General features: G+C 44.2%; 3 protein-coding genes across 3 annotated transcripts; all 3 read left to right on the top strand.

Annotated features, from left to right (window-relative positions):
* Nucleotides 1-905: 905 nt before the first annotated feature.
* On the top strand, nucleotides 906-4,014 carry LOC107635223 (uncharacterized). Its single transcript, XM_016338627.3, has 5 exons — nucleotides 906-1,610; nucleotides 2,436-2,534; nucleotides 3,027-3,071; nucleotides 3,206-3,343; nucleotides 3,459-4,014. The coding sequence occupies exons 1-5, from the start codon at nucleotides 1,203-1,205 to the stop codon at nucleotides 3,783-3,785; spliced, it is 1,017 nt and encodes a 338-aa protein (XP_016194113.1). The 5' UTR covers nucleotides 906-1,202; the 3' UTR covers nucleotides 3,786-4,014.
* A 1,617-nt stretch (nucleotides 4,015-5,631) lies between these two features.
* LOC110271315 (uncharacterized) lies at nucleotides 5,632-7,017 on the top strand. Its single transcript, XM_021121946.2, has 3 exons — nucleotides 5,632-5,781; nucleotides 6,308-6,445; nucleotides 6,622-7,017. The coding sequence occupies exons 1-3, from the start codon at nucleotides 5,746-5,748 to the stop codon at nucleotides 7,015-7,017; spliced, it is 570 nt and encodes a 189-aa protein (XP_020977605.1). The 5' UTR covers nucleotides 5,632-5,745.
* Nucleotides 7,018-8,888: 1,871 nt separating this feature from the next.
* On the top strand, nucleotides 8,889-10,048 carry LOC148569446 (uncharacterized). Its single transcript, XM_088485049.1, has 2 exons — nucleotides 8,889-9,000; nucleotides 9,090-10,048. The coding sequence occupies exons 1-2, from the start codon at nucleotides 8,889-8,891 to the stop codon at nucleotides 10,046-10,048; spliced, it is 1,071 nt and encodes a 356-aa protein (XP_088341175.1).
* The last annotated feature ends 5,025 nt before the right edge of the window (nucleotides 10,049-15,073 follow it).

The following is a 15,073-nucleotide window of genomic DNA, read 5'->3' as shown; positions in this document are numbered from 1 at the left end:
AAGATTCTTGAATGTTTTCCTTTCCTCTTACTATACTTTACCACTTTGTCCATATTTTCACCGTCAGTGTGCTTGAATTAGCATACATTAAGCATAAAACCAGAGCTTTGGTAAAACAATTTCATTCAATGCAATTGTAAATTCTGGAAAATACTGCTCTCGAGTTTTTGTTTCCCCAATTGTTTTACTATCCACAATTGTATAGAAAGGAGCTGTAAATAATATATTATTGCTTCCTTTGTTTTAGATCAATAATATCACCGTTAATAACAATAATGGAGGGTTTTGTGAAGGGTTTTTGACATGTACTAAGGCAACCATGATAAGTATACGTTAAAATCAGCTATCAAAATCAGATATTATTATAGAATACATATTAAAATATAAAATATACATTAAGAATAAATAAAATTATACATATATTTATATACAAATATATTATGATTAATTTTAGTGGTTTTTTTTTTAATGTGTAAATAGTATTTTTGTTTTTAGGCATAAATGAATTTTTTTAAATTTTTTATTAGAAAAAAATTTAATTTTAATATATTATTATTGTAAATTAATTTTATACGTACATTTAATTATGTAATATTATATTAATAAAAATAATTATTTTTTATTTTGACCACGCACATAATTATCTAAAAGAACGAATTTAATTAAATAATTATATAAAATACTAAATAGTTTATGCTGTATCAAAATTTAAAAAAAATGATTTGTATAAGATGATTCACTCCTAATGCAAGATGATGGATACAAGTACAACAATTAAATTCATAACAATTTTTTTATGATAAAAATCATCTTAAAATAAGGAAGACTACAAATGAATGAATGATCATAAACTAAGATTTTTGTAGTAAAAAGTATAAAGACACCGCGACAAATCTTCTAGGCTTAATAATAAGGGGGAAATTCTGTTTGGGGAAAAAAGTGAAAAAAAAAAAAAAAGAAAAAGGCAAAAGGGGAAAATGGGTCGCTATTTTTGTTAAGAAAGCAATCACCTTTGAGTTTAGTTGCCAAGTTAGTTCATCATGACATCCTGCAAATGTGATTGCGCTTGTTCTCGTTTCTTCACGATCCTTCGTTCCCCAAATCATAGAAAAATTCTGCCTCAATCGAAAAGGAAGAAGAAGAGAACGAAAATCCACAACACAATTTCCTCTGTTGTCGAAAAGTTTGCACCATAATCTGAAATGGGTCGTCGGCAAAATGACTCAGGTTTCGGTAAATTTACCCTTTTGTCCCTCTTCCTGATGGGTGCTATCTCCTGCTTGGCGGTATACCTGTTTCTCACTGTGGTTTTCAGTCCCAACAACACTACTGCATCTCTTTCTTCAATGGAGCACGTTGATGGGGTTGATGATTTGCTGAACCATGAAGAAGGAGGAGGAGAAGAAGAAGAAAGGCCATGTTGTGATGGGGTTGAGCATTTGGAGCTATGGGGTGATGCCGTTAAATGGGGTAGTGATTTTAGGGTAAATTCTTCTAAGGAATGTTGCATGGCTTGTAAGAGGATGTGTAGAGGTGATGGTGGAGCTTGTTTGTGTAATTCATGGGTGTTTTGTGGTGATAGAGATGCATGTGGACCTAGATTTGGTGAGGTATTGCTATGAATTCTGCATTTTTGTTAGCTTAGTACTATTGAATTCTGTACCTATCATGGATGTTGATAATATGCTTATGAAAAGTGAAAAAAAAATGGAATAATATGATGTATCTAGCATCTAGGCTTATGTTTAGTGTCCTTTTTTTATACCTCATGCATGAGCACAATTATGTTACTAGAATCATACATTGGTTGATCCACTTATTTGATTGGTCAGTTAATTTTGTTTTGGTAACTGGAACTTGATGATTTTGAGAACCTTTGACTGACAGCTACTATAGTGTACCTGTCTATTATCATGTAGCATTTGGCAGAGTTGGTTGGTTGATGCAAATACTTAATAGTCTCTTTTTAACTGTCTTACATATAAAAATTCATATTTTTTTTCAGTTTTCTAGATCATATCAAGAATGTTTATTTTGTCATAATTAAGCATTTCTTAATGGAATTACGCACCATATCAAGATCTAGGTTCCAGCCTGGGACTCTTCCAATATTGCATCCCATTTGAAACTGGTTGGGTTGGTATTCATGAGGTGTATAGAGTAGCTGCTGTTATGTAGCTTCCAGTTGACCAAAAAGATGTGTATGATTTTATTTTATTTTTCTGTCTTATTAAGGGATTATGATTTATATTTTGGAATTTTGATTGGGCATCATAGTGGCTTCATTATAAAGACATACAATTTAGTAGGTTTAGCATACTATTACTTCAGATGAACAACTCTTTAAGGTCAAAGGATGAGATATTCCTGTATTTGAGGTTTAGAGTTTTAATGCACTTTTCCTAATACTTTTATGTTACCTCCTCTCGTTTCAGTGTTGGTTAAAAAGACAGAAGGATGCATTAAACCCTGAACGACGAGACTTGGGAGATAAAGTGATGTGGACTTCTGGTTTAGTCTTTGATAAGGGAGAGGTAGGATTGCTATATGAATATGATGTGATTAGTTGGTACTGCACATACTAATCTGAGATATCTATCTTTATCAACTTTTCATGGTTTCAAAAATTATATAAGAAGAAATTTACAGAACAAAGTGAAAATGACTACAAAGCCAAGGGGGATAAGGAATCCTCCTTAGCATAAGTACTCTGAGCCTACTGGAGCTAGTGTACATTTATTTAATTTGTTTTCTTCTATGATCTAGAACTAGAAGAGAAGAGTCACTTAATTATCATAACTGAGTATGTATAAATTGTTTCTTTTTCATAATCTTAAAGTCTTAACATTATTAAGGTACATCTCATTTCTGTTAGAAATCTATTTGATATATAATCCACGCCCTATGTTTATGACAAAATATGCTGATAATCTGTTTCCACTATATTGTATCTTGTGCTCTTACTGTCTTAAATGTATGTCTTTCAGCTGTATATTTATCTGTTGCTTGTATGTTTGTAATTTCAGGGAATTGTTGGTCTGGAAACTGACTATGGAATTCTACGTATAAAAGTGAGTATTCTACACATGTTTACGTCATCATGTATCTGACATTCATTGGACTCTTTCACCTTGGTTTTGTGTTCAGGATGCTGAACACGTCTTCCATTTAGTGAATTGACTCTTATCAACTCTCTATGCTACAGCTTTTTCCTGACTGTGCTCCCCAATCTGCCTCCTACATTCTTGAGTTGTTGGCATTGCCTCACTGCATTGGGTGCCAGATTTATCGTTCAGAGAGCCGAGGTAGCTTTTGGGATTCAGAGGGAAACCACATTAAGAAGGTAAATTTCACTATGTTAACAATTGTACAAATTGTGCTTTATCATTCTGATGATTTTTGAGGTTTATGGATACTGGAAACATATTCAGTGTTTATCGATTTGAATGTTGATATAGGCTTCATTTGGTCCCCCTTTTGCGCTAATCCAAGGAACATTTGAATCGATTGGTTCTACGTTCAAGGATATCCCAAAAGAGTATTGTCCGACCATAAGAAGAGGATCTGTAGCATGGGTTGGTTCAGGTCCAGAATTCTTCATCAGCCTGGCTAATCATAATGAATGGAAAAATGCATACACTGTCTTCGGTTCCATACTATCTGAAGATATGGAAATCTTGGAGAAAATTGCTCAGCTTCCGACCAAATCAGATGTTTGGAATGGCATTCATGTTGCTGCCTTGGAGAATCCGGTTTCATTACGGTTCCGGAGAATTACCACATAGTGCAGAAACCGTTAGATTGTTTTTGGTTCCATTCATTTATTCTGAAGGTTTATTTTATTCCTGTTTAACTATAGCTGATTTTATATCAAATTGAGTTTATTTCAACTAGTTTGGTAGGTATCTATGTGGATATTTCTTGATTCACTAGAGATGTAGATAAGCTGAAGGGTTCGTTTTAAAATTCAGCTCATTATAAAAATTAACATTCAATGTTAAACCAAAATAACTTGTTTTTTAATACAACTTGGAAGCCTGCCATATGTTTCTTCATTTAGCATGTTTTTGCGTATAGTTAAAGTCTCAACCATCCTATGCAAAACACAGTGATTCACTTATATTTTGAGTCTAGATAAATAACAATAAGTACATCATAACTTTGCATCCCTGGTTTGTGAAGATTGAATTCTCCAATTGCAATTTATGGAGAAATAGGAAAATACCATGGTAAGGGACATTAACCCCTACCTTTAAAGAGTGAATATCAGTACTATAGTCCATAGGTAACAGAATTCCACAGCTTGTTATGCTCTTCCATCCATTGAATACGAATGGATACTACCATGAAGAGAGTACCAAATAAATGAATAGTGAACAAAGATGAACATTGAATAATTAAACACGTCCATCCATAAACCATTATCTTATCAAGTATCACACATGGCTAACATTAGCAAGACAGAATAAGTTGTTAGGTTTACATAGTCCAATTTCACTTATTTAAACACAACACAAAGCTGTATGAGTCATTATATATTCTCCAGAGTCTGTGTTATGTCATTTGGACTGATCACTCTTCCCTCACTCTCAGTCCTCTCTTGTTATTGTATAGCCATGCATCATAGACCACCCCCAAAATCATCAAACCGGCTACCAAGAAGATGCCAACACCCCCTACGGCAGCAAACCATATGGCCGGCATCTTGAATGTCTTGCAATTTACGCCAATCCCAGAAGCCTTGCGTGCTAGATCAGCGAAATAATATAGCGGCGCATACATCATGAAGGGCATAAGAACACATTGTGCTCCAGGATGCACACGCCAGAGCAGGATCACCTCTAGAAAAATACACCCAATGAAGGTGGCGATATCTACCATCTCCGGTAATAATGTGAAAAATGCTTCTCCAAAATTCTGATCGGTGTCTGAAAAGTTTCCAGCTTGGAAATCCAATGTGGCACCGTGTCCCAAGAGAAGAACTTGGATCACAACAGCCCCAAACAAGAGTGTGCCACGGAGTTTAGGATCCATTCCTTTCATCCTTGGCCATAGAAAATGTAGAAATCCTTTCTCAGATGAGATGTTTGTTGTAAGAGGATCAACATTTTCAGCGTCTGTGCTTGTCTAAACAAAGAAGAAGAAAAAATAAACGGAGGTTCGAATTAATACATATAGTATTTGCATGACTAGAAATGAGGTCTGTGTCTCATCCAATAACGATGAGAATGTGATGAGACTAGAAGAGGATGCAAAGCGAAGTATCTGTAAACTAAAAGTGTGTCAAATTAGTCAAGCTATCCAATCCGATCCGCATCGAATCCAAATGCAAATGCCGAGAGATATACGCTGGGCCGAAGCCGCCCAATTTCTCAAAAAAAAAAAAAGTAAAAAACAAATCTTTTTTTAAACAATTGAGGCACGGAAAGCAACTCTTACTCGAATCAGAGACATTGCCTTAGGATTCTGCAGCAACTAAACAGAAATATAGTTTAAGAAAGAAAACATTTGAGCCAGGGAGGGAACAGATGAAATCAGTTGTGCAACAAACAACTACCAACATAACATCTATCTACTCTACAGCCTTGGTTGCAATTTTTTTCCGAATTTCCAGCAAATTAATTGCAACTTTGATGGCGATGGCGATGATAATAACTAATAAGCCAGAGCAGAAGAACAGGCTAGTGCTTACAAAGACAGAAGGATGCATTAAACCCGGAACGACGAGACTCGGGAGATAAAGTGATGTGGACTTCTGGTTCAGTCTTTGATAAGGGAGAGGTAGGATTGTCATATTGATGTGATTAGTTGGTTCTGCACAGATTTTCATGATTTCAAAATTATATAATAAATTTACTAGACAAAGTGAAAATGACTACAAAGCCAAGAGTCACTTCATTCTCATAACTGAGCATGTATAAATTGTTTGTTTTTCGTAATCTTTCAAATCTTTACATTATTAAGGTCGATCTCATTTCTGTTTAGAAATCTATTTGATATATAATCCATGCCTTATGTTTATGACAAAATATGCTGATAATCTGTTTCCACTATATTGTATCTTGTGCTCTTCTTGTCTTTCAGCTGTACATTTATCTGTTGCTTGTACCTTTGTACTTTTAGGGAATTGTTGGTCTGGAAACTGACTACGGAATTCTACATATAAAACTGAGTATTCTACACATGTTTACATTATCATATATCTGAGATTCATTGCACTCTTTCACCTTGGTTATTTTATGTTCAGGATGCTGGACATGTCCTCCATTTAGCTAATTGACACTCTTATCAACTCTCTATCCTACAGCTTTTTCCTGACTGTGCTCCACAGTCTGTTTCCTACATTCTTGAGCTGTTGGCATTGCCTCACTGCATTGGTTGCCAGATTTATCGTTCAGAGAGCCGAGGAAGCTTTTGGAATTCAGAGGGAAACCACTTTAAGAAGGTAAGCTTCATTATGTTAACAATTGTATAAAATTGTACTTTATCATTCTAAAGATTTTGAGGTTTGTGGGATACTGGAAACATATTCAATGGTCGAAGCCTTGGTCTTATACACATCAAGGTTTCTGATTTGTTCACCCTGGTATGATGTGTTCATCGAGTTGAATGTTGATGTAGGCTTCATTTGGTCCCCCCTTTGCACTAATCCAAGGAACATTCGAATCCGTTGGTTCTACATTCAAGGATATCCCAAAAGAGTATTGTCCTACCATAAGAAGAGGATCTGTAGCATGGGTTGGTTCAGGTCCAGAATTCTTCATCAGCCTGGCTAATCACAATGAATGGAGAAATGCATACACTGTTTTCGGCTCTGTCCTATCTGAAGATATGAAAATCTTGGAGAAGATTACTCAGCTTCCAACTAAGTCAGATGTTTGGAATGACATTAATGTCACCGTCTTGGAGAATCCGATTTCGTTACGAGTTCCGGAGAATTACCACTTAGTGCAGAAACCATTAGATTGTTCTTGGTTCCATTCATTTGTTCTAAAGGTTTGCTTTGTTTCTCTCTAATTAGTGATGATGGTCTTAATGTACCTCTCTACATGCTTGAAGAGACTTTTTAAAAATAAATGTAATGTAGATATATTCAGTTTCAGGCACCAAATTATATATCTCTCAATATTCCTTTATACACTTGTTCGGTAGGTCGGTTACTGAACGGTTCGGGTTGTGATCCGAGATGATGATTGGGGCTCGTCGAGTCGTGGACTGTCGGCCAGCGGAGTGCGAGGTCCCGAGTACTTCGAGTGAGAGAGAGGGGGGTGCCACCTGCAAAGACACTCCGACGCTCTTGTCAGTAAGGTGTGCAGGCGGATAAGGTGATAGAGTATATGACGTACTTCTGGGGGAGTGCAAGCCTCCCCCTTTATATACCTGTCAGAGGTGGGCCCGATGAGAGCAGGCCCATGTTTCCAGGGAGGTTACCCCTCAGCTGTGCATGAGCTGTCCTAGACGCGTGTCCGAGGTCGTTGTGGGGCATGTGTCCGGTTCGGGTGGCGTCCGGGTCGGGTCAACCCGCAAGGACTCTGGGCCAGGCCGTAATAGTGCCCCCAACGCGCCAGTGATGTTCGTGGGAGACATCGATGGCGCGGGATTCCCTCGTTCGTGTGTTGTCGCCAGATCGGTTGTTCGCGGGGGTGACGTGCTCCCTGTGCGCGTGTCTCTTGGTTGCCAAGGCGACCGTTTCGTCGCTTCTTTCTTCGCGCTGAGCATTGAATGCTCATAATGGGTTACTAAAATCCCGCGTGCAAAGACCCTTTTACCCCTGGCCTCTTCGCGCTTCGTGCAGCGGTTTTTAAACAGTTTCTTATTTCTTTTGTTCCCACTTTTGCTATTCCCACTTTCTTTTCTCCCTAATATCCAAATTTCCTCCGTTTCAAGCGTTTTTGTGCCTCTTCAGCCACTTTCAAGTTCCTTCGATTAATTCAGGTATTTCTAGAATCCTTCTCTTTTCTGTTTTGTTCTTGCGTGCTTGTTGTATGCGTTTGTTTCGCCATTTTTACTGTTATGTTGCTATACGGCTTTCTGATGATAGGTAGAGTATTAGGGCAGGGGTACCATTCCAGGGTAGATTTTTAGGTGGGTTGCTTGGTCCATACTTTGATCTTAACTGTTCAGTAGGATGAATTATAGTTTCTGGGTATTTTCCGAGCTCCCGATCTCGTAGACTAACGGAGTGGTACCCCGCTGTAGGTATGCCTCGTGTCGTCTCCCGGGCTTCCCCTTCCGCGGCCAGCTATGATCCGTACGCTTGGGTAACCTCGGATGTAAAGGATTCGCCAAACCAGATGGATCTGGCGGAATTGACGGAGTTCCGGTAGGCCGGGTACTTGTGCGGGGGAACAGACGAAGAGGCCAATTATGAGACCTTCGTGCCTGCCCCCCATGAGCGGCTTTACGAGGTCAATCTTCATTCTCCCCGTATTGCCGACTGGATTTGGTTTTACAAATCCATGTTCACCCAGGTTGGGGTTCGCCTTCCGTTTTCCGAGTTCCAGATGTCACTCTTGAATCGGATATCCGTGTCTCCGTCGCAGCTCCACCCGAACAGTTGGGCTTCTATCCGCTGTTTTGAGATGGTGTGCGAGTATCTCGAGCTGCCGGTGTCGGTGGATGTCTTCCTTTTCTTCTTCAACCTTACCAATCCTTCCAAACAAGGGAAGGCGAGGAAAGGGTTCCTTTCTTTCCGGTCTGCCCAGGGTAGGAGAATCTTTGGTCTGTTCGAGGATTCCTACCACGGGTTTAAAGATAAGTTTTTCAAAGTCCGTCCCGTTAGAGGTCGGCATCCCTTTTGGTTATCCTTGGAGGGAGAGCGCCTCATCCCCACTTACTGGAGCTTTGGGGCGGGGTCAAATCCTTTTATTAAGGTAACGTATAAGAGGATGTCCTCGGTAGATAAGCAAATAGCCGATGTGCTATTTGCTCTTTTTGAGAAGAACCCCGTGAACCCTCATCTCCTTATGGGTGAACGGGAGGCCGCCAGGAGCTATATCCGTGAGTCTTCTTGTTTTGTATTTTTGTGATGTTTATTATTCTTTGTTTTATCTTATCTAACGGCTAATGTGTTTGTCCGTTTGTTGCAGTGGAGATGTCTGCTACAGTGACGGGTCTTGAGAACCTGATGAAGACCTTCTTCGAAGAAAGTGATGACGAGAAGGCCGCGGAGAAGGATGCCGGGAAATCGGCTGGACCCTCCGAGGAGAAGGAGGACCAGATTAAGGCCCCTCCCCAGGATACCGAGATGATGGGTGAGAACCAAGAGGGGGCGCACGCTTCTCCCCCTCCCGAGGTCATCGTTGGCGGGCACTCGCCCTCTGTCCCTCCAGAAGATGACGATGTGGAGCTCATCCACACCCCTAAAAGGCGGAGGGCGTCTTCGAGCCCGGAGGGGGCTCTCACCATCATGGAGAGGAATTTTGATGCCACAACTTTTATTGACTCGCAGCTGATTCCTGGGACAGAGGAGCATTTCCACGGTACCGATCTTGCCGGGCAGGCGAGATGGATGTATCGGACTTTGCTCCGGGGGGCCGTGATAGCTCGAAAGGCTGAATTCGAGTTGTCGGGAATGCAGTCCCTTCGGAGGAAGCTCGAGTCCTCTGTCAAGGCAAACAATGACTTCAAGGTGCAGGTTGAGCTGCTTCAGAGCCAGTTGTCCGAGATGGGGGAGAAACTCAAGGCGTCCGAGGAAAAGGTGACGTCTGCCGAGGAAAAATTGAAGGCTTCCGACGAGACGGTGGCCCGTTTAGCTGAGCGGGAGATGACCTTGGAGAGCCAGCTGAACGCCGCTCAGGGTCGGGTAGCAGCCTTGGAGAAAGAACGTGACCAAGCCGTGTCGTCGGCTAAAGCCGTTAAAGTCGAGGTCGAGGAGCTCCGGAAGAAGCTGAAAGCAACCAAAGAGCAAGGGAAGAGTGCGATTTCTATGACTGAAGATGCCCTGAAAGCCCAAGTGAAGATCGTAGCTCCCGACTTCGACACATCGGCTATTGGGGTCTTCAAGATGATCCAAGACGGCAAGATTGTCGACATGCCTAGGAAGTGACTTCTTTTAACTTAGACATTTTGATGTAGATTGGTTGAACGTTTGTTGCGTGTTTTGTAATTTGACACTTCCGTAACGTTTATGTTAGGTTGGTCGTTTGGCCGAATGGCCGTTACAATCTTTCGCCTTGCTCGTCGTATTATTTTCGCTAACGCCTTTTCGTGATGGGCTTATTGCTTGTGCCCGTTTTGTCGTCTTTATGTTGGTAACGATTCGGACCGATTTGGTCGTGTTGTCGCCGCGTTAATTGTGGCTATGGTCTATTTGGCTCCCGGGGTGATCAGTCCCGGGCTGCCATTTTAGGACGCAATTGTTGTGAAACGCGTATTGGGAAGTAACGGATAAGAAGGAGGATGTTTTGACAAGTGAGAATTAATCATCAGCTAGGCAAGCTCGTTAATATGGCAAGTATTCAATAAGAGTAAATGGCTAAAAAGTGACTAGAAATTAACATGTCAATCAGAGCGAGCATACATAAGTCCGCTAGGCCTCCTGGTCGGTTTGCCCGAGTCAGGAGTAGAATCTTCTTAGGTTACCTGCGTTCCACGTTCTAGGGATTTCTTTGCCGTCAAGTCTCTCAAGCTTGTAGGCACCCTTGCCAAGCACCTCTCTAATTCTGTAGGGACCTTTCCAATTTTCCGCCAGCTTTCCTTCCCCAGGAGTCGGCAGACCGACGTCGTTGCGTCGCAGGACGAGGTCTCTTTCTCCAAAATCCCTCCTAAGGACTCTAGCGTTGTAGCGCAGGGCTATTCTTTGCTTCAATGCCGCTTCTGACAAATGGGCCATCTCCCTCGTCTCCTCAACCAGGTCCTTTTCTACCGCTTCGTCCACACCTACGAGCAGTAGCCGCGGGCTCGGTTCGCCGATTTCGACGGGTATCACGGCGTCGACCCCGTATGTTAGGCGAAAAGGGGTTTCCCCCGTAGCGCTTTGCTCGGTTGTTCGGTAGGACCACAGGACCGAAGCGACCTCATCGGCCCATGCGCCTTTCTTGTTGTCTAGGCGCTTCTTGAGGCCGAGTAGGATGATCTTGTTTGCGGACTCTACTTCTCCGTTCGTCTGGGGGTGTTCCACTGAGGAAAATTTTTGTTTTACCCCTAGGCCGGTGAGGAACTCCGTGAATTTCTTGTCAGTGAATTGTGTTCCGTTATCCGAGATGACGATATCCGGGATCCCGAATCGGGTTATCACCTGTCTCCACATGAATTTCCTGCAATTAGAGGAGGATATGCTGGCTAGTGGTTCGGCCTCTATCCATTTGGTGTAGTAGTCGATGGCCACTATGAGATACTTGACTTGTCCTGGGCCAACCGGGAAGAGTCCTAGGAGGTCGATTCCCCATTGAGCGAAAGGTCGTGTGGTCGTCAGAAGGCTCAGTTCAGAGGCCGGCACCTTGTGGAAATTGGCGTTTTGTTGACACTTTACGCACTTTCTAACGAATTCCTTGGAGTCCTTCATCATTGATGGCCAATAGTATCCAGCTCGGATGATCTTCCTTGCTAGGGCTTTGCCCCCGATATGGTGGCCGCAGCATCCCTCGTGGACTTCTCTAAGTACGTAGTCCATCTGGTCGGGATGCAAGCACTTCAATAGGGGCTGGCTGAGCCCCTTTCTGAACAGCTGTCCTTGTATGATTGCATATCTGGCCGCCTCCCTTCTCAATGTTTTGGCAGCCTTCTCGTCGTCAGGCAATTTGCCGAGCTCCAGGAAGTTTATAATGGGGTCCAACCACGAGGGGCTTAACTCCGTCAGATGGAGGGCGACCGTTGGCTCCTTCGCCATGCCCTGAATGAGAGACCGGTTACCCGCCCCTGGCTTTGTGCTCGCTAATTTGGACAGGAGGTCCGCCCGTGTGTTTCTTTCTCTTGGGACGTGCTGGATCGTGACCTCTTGGAACTGACTTGTCATTTCTTTAACCTTTTCCAAGTATTTTTGTAGGAGGGGGTCCCGGGCTTGGTAGCTTCCGTTTACCTGTGAGGTGACGACCTGTGAATCACTGCATACGTCGACCTTCGACGCCCCGACTTCCCGCGCTAGCATTAGTCTGCTTAAGAGAGCTTCATATTCCGCTTGATTGTTCGACACAGGGAACTCGAACTTGGTCGATTGCTCGTATATAATTCCTGCCGGGATTTCTAAGATGACCCCTGCTCCCCCGGACGTTTGGTTGGAGGCCCTGTCCACGTGGAGCCTCCACCGTGTTCCCGTTTCCTCGGGGGGATCACCCGTTACCTCAACCAAAAAGTCTGCCATTGCCTAGGCCTTGATTGCGTGCCGGGGCTCGTACTGCAAGTCGTATTGGGAAAGCTCGATGGCCCAGGTCATCATCCTACCAGCCAAGTCAGGTTTTTGTAGTACCTGGCGAATTGCCTGGTCCGTCCTCACGACTATACGGTGACTCTGGAAGTATTGCCTTAATCTTTGGGAGGAAGTTAGGAGTGTAAATGCCAGCTTTTCCAGTTTGCTGTACCTCAGCTCGGCTCCTTGCAGAGCCCTACTGACGAAGTAGACCGGCTGCTGAGTTTTCCCTTCTTCTCTTACAAGCACCGATGCGAGCGCTTCCTCTGTTACTGCCAGGTAGAGGTAGAGTGATTCTCCGGCCTTGGGCTTCCCGAGCACAAGAGGCGCTGCTAGGATCTCCTTGAAGTGGTTGAATGCCTCCTCGCACGCCGGGGTCCATTCGAATGCTATTCCCTTTTTCATCAGATTGAAAAAGGGTAGGGCTTTTGCTGCCGATGCACCGAGAAAACGGGATAAAGCCGTCAGCCTTCCGGCCAATCGTTGGACGTCTTTGATACAACCCGGGCTCTTCATCTGGAGAATCGCTTGGCACTTCTCGGGGTTTGCTTCTACCCCTCTTTGGGTGATCATGAATCCCAGGAACTTCCCGGCCTCCATAGCAAAGGCGCATTTGAGCGGGTTAAGCCTCATGCCGTGTTGCCGGAGGGACGCAAATACGCCCCCCAGGTCGCTCAGGAGATCGTCTGGTCGTGTGGTTTTTGCGAGGATGTCGTCCACGTAGACTTCCACTGTCTTGCCTATTAGTTCACTGAATATTTTGTTCATCAATCTCTGGTATGTGGCGCCAGCGTTTTTTAGACCAAATGGCATTACTTTGTAGCAATAGGTCCCTTCTGGCGTTATGAATGCCGTTTTTTTCTCGTCGGGTCGGTGCATCGGTATCTGGTTGTACCCAGAATAGGCGTCCATGAAGCTCAGATACCGGTACCCCGCCGCTGCGTCGACGAGTGCGTCAATATTGGGCAGGGGGTAGCAGTCCTTAGGGCATGCCTTATTGAGGTCAGAGTAGTCTACACACATTCTCCACCTCCCATTATGTTTCTTCACCAAAACTACGTTCGACAGCCAGGTCGAGTAGTCCAATTCTCGGATGAACCCCGCTTCAAGGAGGCTGGCCGCCTGCCTGGCCACCTCCTCTGCCCTTTCTTGCGACATCTTTCTCTTCTTTTGGGCCACTGGCCTGGCTTCTGGTTTGACGGCCAGATGGTGTGACATGAGTTAGGGATCTATCCCTGGCATGTCGGCTGGCGTCCAAGCGAAGAGGTCGGCATTGGCTCTGATCATCTCCATAAGAGGCTCCTTCAATTCATGGGGAAGGTTTCTGTTTATAAACGTGAACTTCTCGTCCCCCTCACCAACCCTAAATTTCTCCAAGTCCCCTTCTGGCTCAGCTCTGGGCTTATCTTCTATCCTGGCATCCAGGTCGGCGAGAAAAACTCCTGAAGCTTCTTTGGATTTTTTCCTGAGAGAGAGGCTGGCGTGGTCGCAGGCGACCGCCGTTTCCAAGTCTCCTCTGATGGATCCTACGGATCCGTCATCAGCAACAAACTTCATCACGAGCAGCTTCGTACTAATGGCGGCCCCCAGGTCGTTGATGGTTTTCCTCCCCAAGATAATATTGTAAGCTGTAGAATCTCGTAAGATTACAAAATCGGCCATCATAGTCCTTCGCTTTTGCCCTTGCCCCACGGAGGTCGGGAGCGAGATGATTCCATCCGGCTTGATGAAGTGGTCTCCCAATCCTACCACACCGTGTTGGTGGGTCGCCAGATCGGTATCTCGTAGTCCTAGGGCATCAAAGACATTCCGAAACATGATGTTCGAGTCTGCTCCCGTATCCACTAGGATCCGCTTGACGAGGCCGGTTCCGACCCTGGCCGTGATGACCATGGGGGGACTTTCTGGCATCTCATCAAACCATCGGTCTTCGGGGCCAAAGGAAATGGATGGGAGTACCCGAGAACTTCTGGCAGACGAGGAGGAGACTGCAAGGATCTTGGCGTCTTTTTTCTGTGCTGATTTCGACCTTGGGGCGGAGTTCCTCGCTGTTACTACGTTCACCACCGTGAGACCGTGGTCGTCCCTCTCTGGTTCTCGGCGTTGTCTTGCTGCCCGGGGGTTGTCTTCGCCTTCCTGATCCCAATTGCGTCTCCTCGGCTCCCTTATAAGGTGGGAGAAATCGGCAAGTTTTCCGTCCCTGATTGCCTGCTCCAGGGCGTCCTTTAGGTCGAAGCAGTCTTGGGTTTTGTGTCCGTATCCCTTATGATATTCGCAGTAGAGGCTCTTGTCTCCACCCGTCCTGCCCTTCAGAGGTCGGGGTTTCGTCAGTATCCCCTTCTCTGCTATCTGTTGGTAGACTTCCGTGATCGGTGCCGTGAGGGGGGTGTAATTGGTGAATTTTCCGATTCGGGGGAATGGCTCCGAGGCTTTGCTCGGGCCGCCGTCCCTGGCGTGTTCCCTTGTTTTCTCTCTGCCTTCGTGGTGCCGGGCTTGGTTGTAGGCGGGCTGCCGTTTATTGGCAGCCACGACCCGGCTTACTTCCTCGTCGTTGATATACTCCTTAGCCACGCACTAGATCTCCTGCATTGTCCAGACTGGCTTTGTAGTAAGGTGCTTCCTGAAATCCTCATTCAGGAGCCCATTCGTCAAGCATAAACTCGCCACCGAGTCCGTCAAACCGTCAATTTCCAAGCACTCGTCGTTGAAACGGTCCAAGTATTTCCA

Source organism: Arachis ipaensis, chromosome B4 (genome assembly GCF_059453495.1).
Source record: "Arachis ipaensis isolate K30076 ecotype BB chromosome B4, ASM5945349v1, whole genome shotgun sequence".
In the NCBI taxonomy this organism is placed as follows: Eukaryota; Viridiplantae; Streptophyta; class Magnoliopsida; order Fabales; family Fabaceae; genus Arachis; species Arachis ipaensis.
Note: the sequence above shows the minus strand (reverse complement) of the source record. Positions and strands in the feature narration are given on the sequence as shown.

Coding starts and splice junctions, on each gene's coding strand:
- LOC107635223 (XM_016338627.3), top strand. CDS start 1,203: ATGGGTCGTCGGCAAAATGACTCAGGTTTCGGTAAATTTACCCTTTTG. Junction 1,611..2,435: donor GTGGACCTAGATTTGGTGAG/GTATTGCTATGA, acceptor CTCTCGTTTCAG/TGTTGGTTAAAAAGACAGAA. Junction 3,344..3,458: donor AGGGAAACCACATTAAGAAG/GTAAATTTCACT, acceptor ATGTTGATATAG/GCTTCATTTGGTCCCCCTTT.
- LOC110271315 (XM_021121946.2), top strand. CDS start 5,746: ATGTGGACTTCTGGTTCAGTCTTTGATAAGGGAGAG. Junction 5,782..6,307: donor CAGTCTTTGATAAGGGAGAG/GTAGGATTGTCA, acceptor TCTATCCTACAG/CTTTTTCCTGACTGTGCTCC. Junction 6,446..6,621: donor AGGGAAACCACTTTAAGAAG/GTAAGCTTCATT, acceptor ATGTTGATGTAG/GCTTCATTTGGTCCCCCCTT.
- LOC148569446 (XM_088485049.1), top strand. CDS start 8,889: ATGTCCTCGGTAGATAAGCAAATAGCCGATGTGCTATTTGCTCTTTTT. Junction 9,001..9,089: donor GGCCGCCAGGAGCTATATCC/GTGAGTCTTCTT, acceptor CGTTTGTTGCAG/TGGAGATGTCTGCTACAGTG.